This window comes from Esox lucius, chromosome 2 (genome assembly GCF_011004845.1).
Source record: "Esox lucius isolate fEsoLuc1 chromosome 2, fEsoLuc1.pri, whole genome shotgun sequence".
Lineage (NCBI taxonomy): Eukaryota > Metazoa > Chordata > Actinopteri > Esociformes > Esocidae > Esox > Esox lucius.
Window position 1 is genome coordinate 18591346 of NC_047570.1, and position 10268 is coordinate 18601613.

The 10268-nt window shown below is 43.8% G+C and overlaps 1 protein-coding gene across 1 annotated transcript; it reads left to right on the forward strand.

Moving 5' to 3' along the window:
• The first annotated feature begins 2173 nt into the window (after window positions 1-2173).
• On the forward strand, window positions 2174-9014 carry LOC105015941 (tubulin beta-3 chain). The gene is made up of 4 exons (XM_020056613.3): window positions 2174-2360; window positions 6830-6938; window positions 7159-7269; window positions 7541-9014. The coding sequence occupies exons 1-4, from the start codon at window positions 2304-2306 to the stop codon at window positions 8614-8616; spliced, it is 1353 nt and encodes a 450-aa protein (XP_019912172.1). The 5' UTR covers window positions 2174-2303; the 3' UTR covers window positions 8617-9014.
• The last annotated feature ends 1254 nt before the right edge of the window (window positions 9015-10268 follow it).

Below are 10268 nucleotides of genomic sequence, written 5' to 3' on the forward strand. Positions count from 1 at the left end.
AACTGTAGAGTAACCACTACATCAAGGATGGTTAACTGCATTCAGCAAAATCAAGATTTTTGACTAAGCAGAACATTTACACAAATAATGTGTAAACTGTCAATTGTCCAAAAATATATTGTATTTGTAAAGAACCTTAATGTCATACTTTGAACACATTTTAGACCCGGTCATAATGTCTTGATCTCAGGACCATCTGCACCCTGCTCTACATGGTTGAGCATTCTACACAATATTCTATATACACTGTAGTATTTTCTTTTGTGGGCCACACCACCGGATGTTTTCAATGGCAAAGGCCCCTGTGCAGAGTCAGTTCAACTGTGTTATCAACAGGAACTATCCCAGACTGTGTGACTGATTAGCAGCAGAGGCTCGCTCACATTGGGCACATTTAGTTACTAAGTGGTAGTGGTTGGCAGACACTGAGGGGGAAGAGAGCATTAAAAACCCTTTTTGGAGGGGGTTAGCTTTGGTTTCTGCATCACACTGCTCTGTTCTAGGAGCAAAGTATCCTCAGCAGTTCTAGGTGATTCTACATTTGTTGGCATGTCAACATATCCCTTGGTTCTGTGAAACAAAAGCAGGCCCAGTCATCTAAGTGTACTGTAGCCCCCTCTGTTGCCTCGTCTAAACCAACCTTCTGTCAATGAAGAACACCACTTGAGAATCCCTTAGTGTGATACTGCTACCTGATTCAGCAATCAATACATATCATATGTCTCTAAGGAGGCAAGAGACTGCAGAGGCTTTAGATAGTCTGCATACAAAATATTCCTGATCTAGACTGCAATAGAGATTGCAGCGTTAGTAATAGTAATCAGGGATTCAGCAAGGGTTTGCTTGTTAGTGTAGCGTACATTGTGCAAGCTAGGTGTTCATTGTGTTCCATTCATGTTGTCACTGAGATAACAGTTACAGAACTGTTATAATAACACTATCGTGTATTTAACTATCAGACATATTTTTGAACCGTGGTTCGTATACATAGGGATGAGTGATCTCCAACCTTACAAAATACAATACAATGCCATAAGACTAGGTGCATGCAGAGCATGTTCATTTTTTCAACGTTTTTTCTCTCCTCACTCATCCCTCTGCCATCCTGCCATCTATACTAAAAACCCTGTTTTGTTCCACATTGACCTTAGATTGTTGGTGATTTGAATGAGTTTTAGTCTGTCTACAAGGATACTTGTCATTAACTTATCATTAACTACTTCTAGCCAAAATCAATTACTGCTTAACCCTTATGTTAACCCCAACCTTAACCTTGATTATAAAAAAAAACGATAAAATGTAATATGAGTTTGCTCATCAACCCACTTTTTTCCCTGACTCACTGAGATGCTGTGCCACAGGTGTCTGGCATTCGTCAGCGACGTTTCTCTCCAGGATATATGACGTAACCAAGTGGTGAACTCATGGTGCGTTCGTAACCAAGTGGGAATTTGATATATACAACTACATAATATTCACTTGAATGACCCTCCACTTGTTAATTCCTTATCACCCTATCTAAAGAAATGACCTATATACAAGCATTTTTTGCAAGCGATTTCGAAACGACCGTTTTTTTTCTGTCTCAGGCATAGGGTTGTTCTTATGTAGGTTTAAAACCCAGACTTTTTATATTCTGTTTTTAATTACGCTTAGAATAAAGTATAATATTAAACTATTTGATGCACCTGTTCAGTTTAACAGTCAAATAAATGAAAAAAAAAAATGTCTTCGTATTGTATTGTTTCACTCTGAAGAAAATAATTAAACGTGGGCTATGTTTTACATTTGTATATTTATATTTTATATATTTATCACATGAAGTCACCAAATGACTTGGTGAACATCCATTTTAAATTAAGTGTTTGACATTATATCGCCAACCTTCAAATTAAGTAAATTTGTATTAAGTTTGTATTATTTGTCATTACCACAACGGCTGTTACACTTTCAACCAGATTTTTTAAAAATATGAATCGTCAGAAGTTCCCGTAGTTGACAAATCCGACCATATTCTTATTTTTTCTTACACATTCTTATTTGTTTCTTAACTAGTTAAAAGCACGTCAAAAACATCCTGTTATTCCCGATTTTACAACTGGTAAAGTCATACTTCCTACTTGGTTTTGAATGCAGCAATAGCATCGGTTGGGCTACACAGCAGACCTGCGCGAGATAAAACCTCCTGACTCAGCACACGTCTCCCTTTGCTTCTGTGTGCGACTGGGACCAGCGCTTTCACCCCCTCGCCCTTAATCAGTTTCTCATCCGCAAGAAGACGCACACCGCCCACAGAGGACAGGATGAGAGAAATCGTTCACCTTCAAGCCGGACAGTGTGGCAACCAGATCGGAGCCAAGGTCCTGTATAAACAAAAATAATTTAAACAATTCAACAGTTTAATAGTGTTTATTGATAATGTATCATTTGTTTATCTTGTTATGTTTTAACGTATTGTCATGCCATGTTTTTGTCATGAACACAACCGTCATATTTTATGTCGTCTTATTGAAGTTATGGCGTAGTAGGTTTGTTTGCTTGAGCAATCCCATGGTGTGTCGCAGTCAAAGGCAAAATGTCTGCGTAGTTCGGATACATGGACGTAAACCGCACGTTTATTTGATAAACAAAGTGAAAAACGCTGAGACGCTATTGATACGCACCACGCCCTCGAGCGGACTGCAGGGGGCTAGACAATGGCTCGCACTATAGGAGTGGTCCCGCTGCGCAAACACACCCCAGAATTCCCGATCTAACCGGATCGAGACCATTTTCTAGACCACTGTCACGCCAAATGACTAACTGGCTCTTTCCCATGGCTGCTTGCTAGACTCCATTTGATTTGAGAGTAGATAGCCTTTATGATAATATAGATGTATATATTTAAAACTTTATAACGGTGAATCAGTTTATGAAAGTTGTGTTCATGAATGACTGGACGAAAGTTACCTGACCGTGTTACTGACTACTTGTTTGGTTTGCTGTCACATTGATTTCCATGGACAGTAGGTCTTCAGAAAAAAGATTCCCTAAAAGTTGAAAGCATATTTTTTAGGGTGTTTGAGTGTGACGTTGTTTTCTACTGGTCTAACCCTTTTAATGTTTCATAAAAGGCAAGAGGCACCAACGCCTGAACCCAAGCGCCTTCTGAATGTAAAGGACTGAGGTTTTGGAGTAATATAGAACTTAACCTTCATATTAGATCACAAACGTTGAACCTTTACTGTAAACTGTTTACCTGGCTTAATGACATTCTGTGGGTGGTCTGTTTCTATTAGACCTCGGGACATGCTGGATATCTTTGCATAAAGATATGGTCTTGTGGGAAAACTAACCAAAGATTATTTAATATGAAAATATATAAAAACTAGACAGCAATATTTTTTTTATCCTGTCATATGACTGTTGGCCTCTACCACACAGAAGTCTTACAGTGAGACATCTCACAGAAAAATATGATACAATGTGAAAGATCTGTTACTTCTGTTTTGAAAACCAGACATCAAGTGGCGAGCGTTAACATTTAGATCATATTGTTAATACCCAGTAAAATGTGTTGTCTAGGAATGGGCTAGCTTACCCGACAACTGCGGTTCAAGTATTTTCTTTTGTGATGACAGACAAAAGGGAAAAAATTAGAAATTAGAAAAGAGCATGCACAAGAATCAATTATAAAACAGCACACGCACAATACGCTTTCATTAGGTCAGCGTGGCTGTGGTCTTACCTACGCTTTTTCCTGTTCCTGCCCAATCTATTGGTTTCTGGGACCAATCATACAACAGTCACCATTAGATTGTTGCTGCACCTCCTGCAAATCATCTCGTTGGTACTCAGACCAAGACTCATTGTGCAGAAGAAACTAACGTCAGTGGGTGTGGTGTAGCATTCATCAGGTCAGAGATTGGGTTGCCAGGCAATGCGCTAACACCGGTCCGGACACCTTTGCACTTGGCTGCTACTCTGGTTTGGCTGATCTATATAATCAAATGGGCTAACTGGTCCTCCTTTTGTCTTAATCTGGGCCAAAGGGTTTTAATCATCTGGGGATACTCTAGATCTGAGCCGCCAGCTTTAATCAGTGCAGGAGATTATCATGGTTGTGTTCAGTATGGATCAGTAGTTGCCTATATGTAACTGTTTTCCAGTGAAAACCACCAGGCTGTAATGACGTCGTCCCGTCGGCCTGATGACAGCTTCTATTGTTCGTAAGGTTACAGGCTGTTTCTCCTGAGCCTTAGGAGTCTCTGAGGTGACGGAGGACAGCTATGGAATTGTTTCCTCATTATCATGGTCCTCAATATCCAGACAACAATTAAAACCACAGTGCCAGATTAACCAGGCTTGTTTGACCACAACTGAATCATGTCGGTATATTACCACGGTTGAACCAGGGAACGTGTCAACTATCCACCACCCTGCGCCTCGATTCTCCAGAGAATTACACCTGTGACTCAGCTCGTGTTTTTTCTTTTGTTTGGACCGACATTTATCTAATGGGACAGTTGTTGGGAAGAGGAGTTTTTCATAATACTCAGGTTTCTTCCAGTAAAGAAACTGCCAGAGGTGGGGGAGGAGAATTAGTTGGTAGCTGGGACCTTTGTCCTCTGACGTACTGCAATACTAGTGACAATGTGTTACCAGTGCTAATGCCGTACAGAATGAGGTCTGATGACACGGGAAGAAAACTCACTTTTCTAATGCTGTTTTTTTCATTTACCTCTAGGATGGGGACATCTGTTTCTGACCAAGATAAATAATTAGGAATCTAAGGAGCATCATCTTTAGGGGAGGGTTTCCCAGTGCCTGGGAGGAGGACACCATTGTTCGTAGCTCAGTCCAGTGGCGTCGTTAGGCCTGGGCGTCCGGGACTATAACCCTGGATCTTTTATGAACAGCCACGGATCTCAAATTGACCCCAAAAAGTAATAATAAAAAAAAAGCCCCTGATCTATTCCTCTATAATTCCAATCGCTCATTATGACACTGTAGACTTGTAGGCCGATAGCGTGTACATCGACATTTTCCTCATGTATATTCAAAACCCTGTACTTTCCGGGGGGTGAGCGGGCTAAGCCCTGAATGTATTGTGATCCTAGCAATGCCTCTGGTTCAGACCTATGGTAGTCTTCGGGTCGCTGGGTGTGGTGCCTTGATCACAGCCTGCTTGACAGATGGGTCGAAGAAGGGTTGTTTTCCTCCTCACTCTGACACGTGGGAGTAATGCTACTGTGTCTGGATGTTGGGAGATGCTAATATGGGATTAACACAGTGACATGAGAATGGGTTCAAATACGGTGCTTATGTTTAGACAGTTTGTTTGCTTGAAGGCAGTCTGCTTTGTGCAGATAAGGACACTCTTTAAAGAGAAACATATCTGCAGGGTTGTACAGTAGGATGGATGGTGTGTAATCTGTGACCTGATATGTCCTCTTGGCATCCTTCCTCCAGTGGGTCCCATGGTTGCCCTTAGTGATGACTGGGTAGATGGTGATGACTGTCTATGTATGACATTCCTGCTTCTGTTTTAGTCTTTCAATTCTCTCTCGCTCCTCTCTCTCTGTCTCTTTCTCCTCTCTCTGTCTCTTTCTCCTCTCTCTGTCTCTCGCTCCTCTCTCTGTCTCTCTCTCCTCTCTCTGTCTCTCTCTCCTCTCTCTGTCTCTCTCTCCTCTCTCTGTCTCTCTCTCCTCTCTCTCTGTCTCTCGCTCCTCTCTCTCTGTCTCTCGCTCCTCTCTCTCTGTCTCTCGCTCCTCTCTCTCTGTCTCTCGCTCCTCTCTCTCTGTCTCTCGCTCCTCTCTCTCTGTCTCTCGCTCCTCTCTCTCTGTCTCTCGCTCCTCTCTCTCTGTCTCTCGCTCCTCTGTCTGTCTCCTCTGTCTGTCTCCTCTGTTACACCAGGGATTTTCGAACTGGAGTATGCAGCAAACGGACATGAGGTTATTTTTTATAGATTTTTTTCATTACAGGCCTGTCTGTAGACTTGGGTATATAAACAATATTTGTCTGTCCCATCCACCCACACTTCTGTTATTTAATCGATTATTGTGTTGTGCTGTCCCAGTTCTCAGTTCTTTTATTTTCATGGCGTTGCGCTAGTCTGTCGCATTTGCAGCAGTAAAACACTGCAGTTATTATGAGTGTCGTTATTGAACATTGGCTTCGACTTTAATACACGGCTTTCCAGTACAATAGGATCCTGTTTTCTATAAACATGAGACTGAACAGCCGCCTGAACTGAATGCCAGGTTACAGTTAATACACGGTCCATGGACAAGAGCCTGATTTATAGGCTTGCCTCCGCAACCTATAGCAGTTGGCAAATCACCATGCGTGAAACCGTCTATTTCAGACAATGTCTGCATTAGTCTGACATATTTTAGTAATAAGTGATGCGCTTCATATTAATAAAGACCAAGTGCTTAATGTCATTGGGCAGGCCCTACATTGTTCTTAAAGTGGTAATACACAATTTAGCCTAACATTTCTGTGAAGTTTTTCTTCCCAAAGCTGAAAGTAGACAGTCCTGAGTGTATACTCTCTGAGAGGGCCTCTAACTCAGTATGACTCCAGTATCCCCCAAGGCCCTAAGGATGGGAAAGTGCTAGTGACCATCTGTCTACAGAGTGTGGGTTCATTGATCAATGGAGCAGAACCCAGCACGACCCGACTTGGATTGACCCCGATTCCTGACAGTGTTTACTACAGCCAGCACTCATTTCAACTCCAGTTCCCCAGTGATAGATTGTCCCGATTGTGAATCCGCTGAGAAGTCACATTCACTGTGCTTGTCTAGAACTGGGTTTGTTAATGTGTGTTTCTGTTTGCTTTGCAGTTCTGGGAGGTGATCAGTGATGAACATGGAATCAGCCCGACCGGGAGCTATGAGGGCGACTCCCCACTGCAGCTGGAGAGGATTAGTGTGTACTACAATGAGGCCTCATGTGAGTCTGACTCAATAACTTAGGACAAACCCATCTACACAATGCTGGATGGTTAGACTTGTAATCAGCTGTTCCAATTCATCACTCTTTGACATCTATGTAAACTTCCTCTCCAAAATTTGCCCTTAATATTACAAATACTTGACTTGAATGTGATAAACAATACTATGCGTAGTTTTTATTAAGGAATTGCAGTAAATCACAACCTCTTTCTCTCCAGCCTCTAAGTATGTTCCCAGAGCCATCCTTGTAGACCTGGAGCCTGGAACTATGGACAGTGTTCGCTCTGGGACATACGGACAACTCTTCAGACCTGACAACTTCATCTTCGGTTAGTATTTGCCTATTTCACATGGCTTAAATATGGCCACTGTGATTATGATGGCAGTATGTTACTGCTGCTGAAAATCTACTTCTCTCTAGAAAATTTTGTCTCTAGTTGTTGTCACACTAACATTTTCTTTTCCATTATATACATTTTAGCAATTACTCACAGTAAATTCTCCCAAATGTTATATCATAAATCATGATGGAGATGTGAGGATCATTTAATATGCACTGTTAAGCACTGCTACCTCAATGTGTCGCATGTTCCCCTGCAGGTCAGAGTGGAGCGGGTAACAACTGGGCTAAAGGTCACTACACAGAGGGGGCGGAGCTGGTGGACTCTGTGCTGGACGTAGTCAGGAAGGAGTGTGAGAACTGTGACTGCCTGCAGGGCTTTCAGCTGACCCACTCCCTGGGAGGGGGCACTGGTTCTGGCATGGGCACCCTGCTCATCAGCAAGATCCGCGAGGAGTACCCCGACCGCATCATGAACACGTTCAGCGTGGTGCCCTCGCCCAAGGTGTCCGACACGGTGGTGGAGCCCTACAACGCCACCCTCTCCATTCACCAGCTGCTGGAGAACACCGACGAGACCTACTGCATAGACAACGAGGCCCTCTACGACATCTGCTTCCGCACCCTGAAGCTCCCCACGCCCACCTACGGAGACCTCAACCACCTGGTGTCGGCCACCATGAGTGGGGTGACGACCTCCTTCCGCTTCCCCGGCCAGCTCAACGCCGACCTCCGCAAACTGGCCGTCAACATGGTGCCCTTCCCCCGCCTGCACTTCTTCATGCCCGGCTTCGCGCCCCTCACGGCGCGCGGCAGCGCGTGCTACAACGCTCTGTCCGTGCCTGAGCTCACCCAGCAGTTGTTTGACGCCAAGAACATGATGGCAGCCTGCGACCCACGTCACGGCCGCTACCTGACCGTCGCCATGGTGTTCCGCGGTCAGATGTCCATGAAGGAGGTGGACGAGCAGATGCTGGCCATTCAGAGTAAGAACAGCAGCTACTTCGTCGAGTGGATCCCCAACAACGTCAAAGTGGCCGTTTGTAACATCCCGCCACGTGGCCTCAAGATGTCCGCCACCTTCATCGGGAACAACACGGCCATCCAGGAGCTGTTCAAGCGCATCTCCGAGCAGTTCACCGCCATGTTCCGCCGCAAGGCCTTCCTGCACTGGTACACCGGGGAGGGCATGGACGAGATGGAGTTCACCGAGGCCGAGAGCAACATGAACGACCTGGTGTCTGAGTACCAGCAGTACCAGGACGCCACCACTGAGGAGGAGGGAGAGATGTATGAAGATGATGATGAGGAAGAGTCCGAGAGCCAGGCCAGGTGAACACCCTGGATGAGGAGCCAAGCTTATGTAAACCCAGCTGACAGAGCGCCGTCTGTTTGTCCATAGCAGGCTGAAGCAGGGTGATTATCTGCCTTACACACACTGTACTGTATGGCTCTACCTCCCTTCCTGCAGTATGCCCCCGCCCCCGCTCTGACCATGTCTGTGCTAACTGTTAGCCTGCTGTTGATTTATCCTGCTGGAAGTACCTCAGGTACATCCCAAACAGACCACTATGTCGAATGTGTGAGTGTCTCGGGCATAAACTGACGACGAGTTGTCTTTAATGTCTTAAAATTAAACTTGGTTGTGCCTACTTTGTACTGAGCTTTTTTTCCCCTGGCTTCAGACTTTGTCGGGGCACATTACTCATGAATAAAATGATTGCCTCTATTGAACATGATCATGTTTTGCTACATTGTTTCCTGAGTTTCTGAAGGGTTTTTAGTGGATAGGGGGATTGTGTATTTCATTACTCTGATTAGTGACTAGTGCCTATGTGGCAAGATGACCTAGTCCAAAAGGTCCTTTGTTCTAATCCCCCTAGTGCCAAATTGAAAGCCATGTCATTTTGTCCCTGAGCAAGAATAAGACTCAACTTGGCTTGGTAAAATATTTATTTCATGGAATACCATACTAGAGCTTTAAAAAGGCCTGAGTGAAGTCTGGATTGGAAAGGGCAGGGCAGAGTTAGAGGTGGACTATTGACAAGCTAGCCTTATGGCATCAGGTTACAGACAAGATATGTAAGAGCAGGGCTAATGTGGAGGCTGCAAATAATGAATTTTCAACAATGAATAATAAATTCCAAGAACTCCTGCCAAGAAACAAAAACCAATGACCTATTAAGTAAGGCCTCTTTGTGATTATAATTCTCTTGTCAGAGAGAGAAATGGAGGCTGTTTGTTCTCTTCTTTGCAATGTATAGGGCTAGATGGCTGAGTGGATCACATGCTGCTATAGCCTGTAGCGAGGGGCCCTGAATAAGGCAGCTCTTTATACAGTAGCACAGATCACATTAACCCTGTCATAACTTCTTCCATCTCAAACATGCATCCCCACATGAAAGCACAATTTGCCTGCCACCTTTGGTTTTCTCATACACTAAATCACTAGACAGAACACATTTTGTATTTCGTGGTGTATGCCTTAACTCTAGCGAAGTGTTTCTTGCTATTGGTAACTCACACCCACACTACACAAAGAAACATACATTTCATTCCTATAAACGACTCATTGGCCCTTAGGATTGTCAATATAAATTGCAGCAATACGGAAACAGATACTAAAAACTGTCATTGAGAACCCATGTAATCTATAATGGCCTCACTTCCTGTAATGAAACTACTGTATCATATTGAGCAGGAAGTGCTAATGAAAAAAAGAATGAAAGGCCTGTGGTCTGCAGGGAGCAGACAGTATATGGGGCTTACTGCACCAGTGTCTCACTGGCAGTTAAGACAGGGGAATGATACATCCCAAAGCAGACCTTCAGATTTATTTGTAACGGATCATCACACAAAACGTACGGATGGGGCCATTACAGAAGCAAGAATGGGAGAGAAAAGGTTCTGATGGACTACTACTTTGGACCACTAGTTCTGTTCAGTACACAGTTGAAATAACATGCTCCAAGCAACACTAACAATTGT

Coding starts and splice junctions, on each gene's coding strand:
- LOC105015941 (XM_020056613.3), top strand. CDS start 2,304: ATGAGAGAAATCGTTCACCTTCAAGCCGGACAGTGTGGCAACCAGATC. Junction 6,939..7,158: donor GTACTACAATGAGGCCTCAT/GTGAGTCTGACT, acceptor CTTTCTCTCCAG/CCTCTAAGTATGTTCCCAGA. Junction 7,270..7,540: donor ACCTGACAACTTCATCTTCG/GTTAGTATTTGC, acceptor GTTCCCCTGCAG/GTCAGAGTGGAGCGGGTAAC.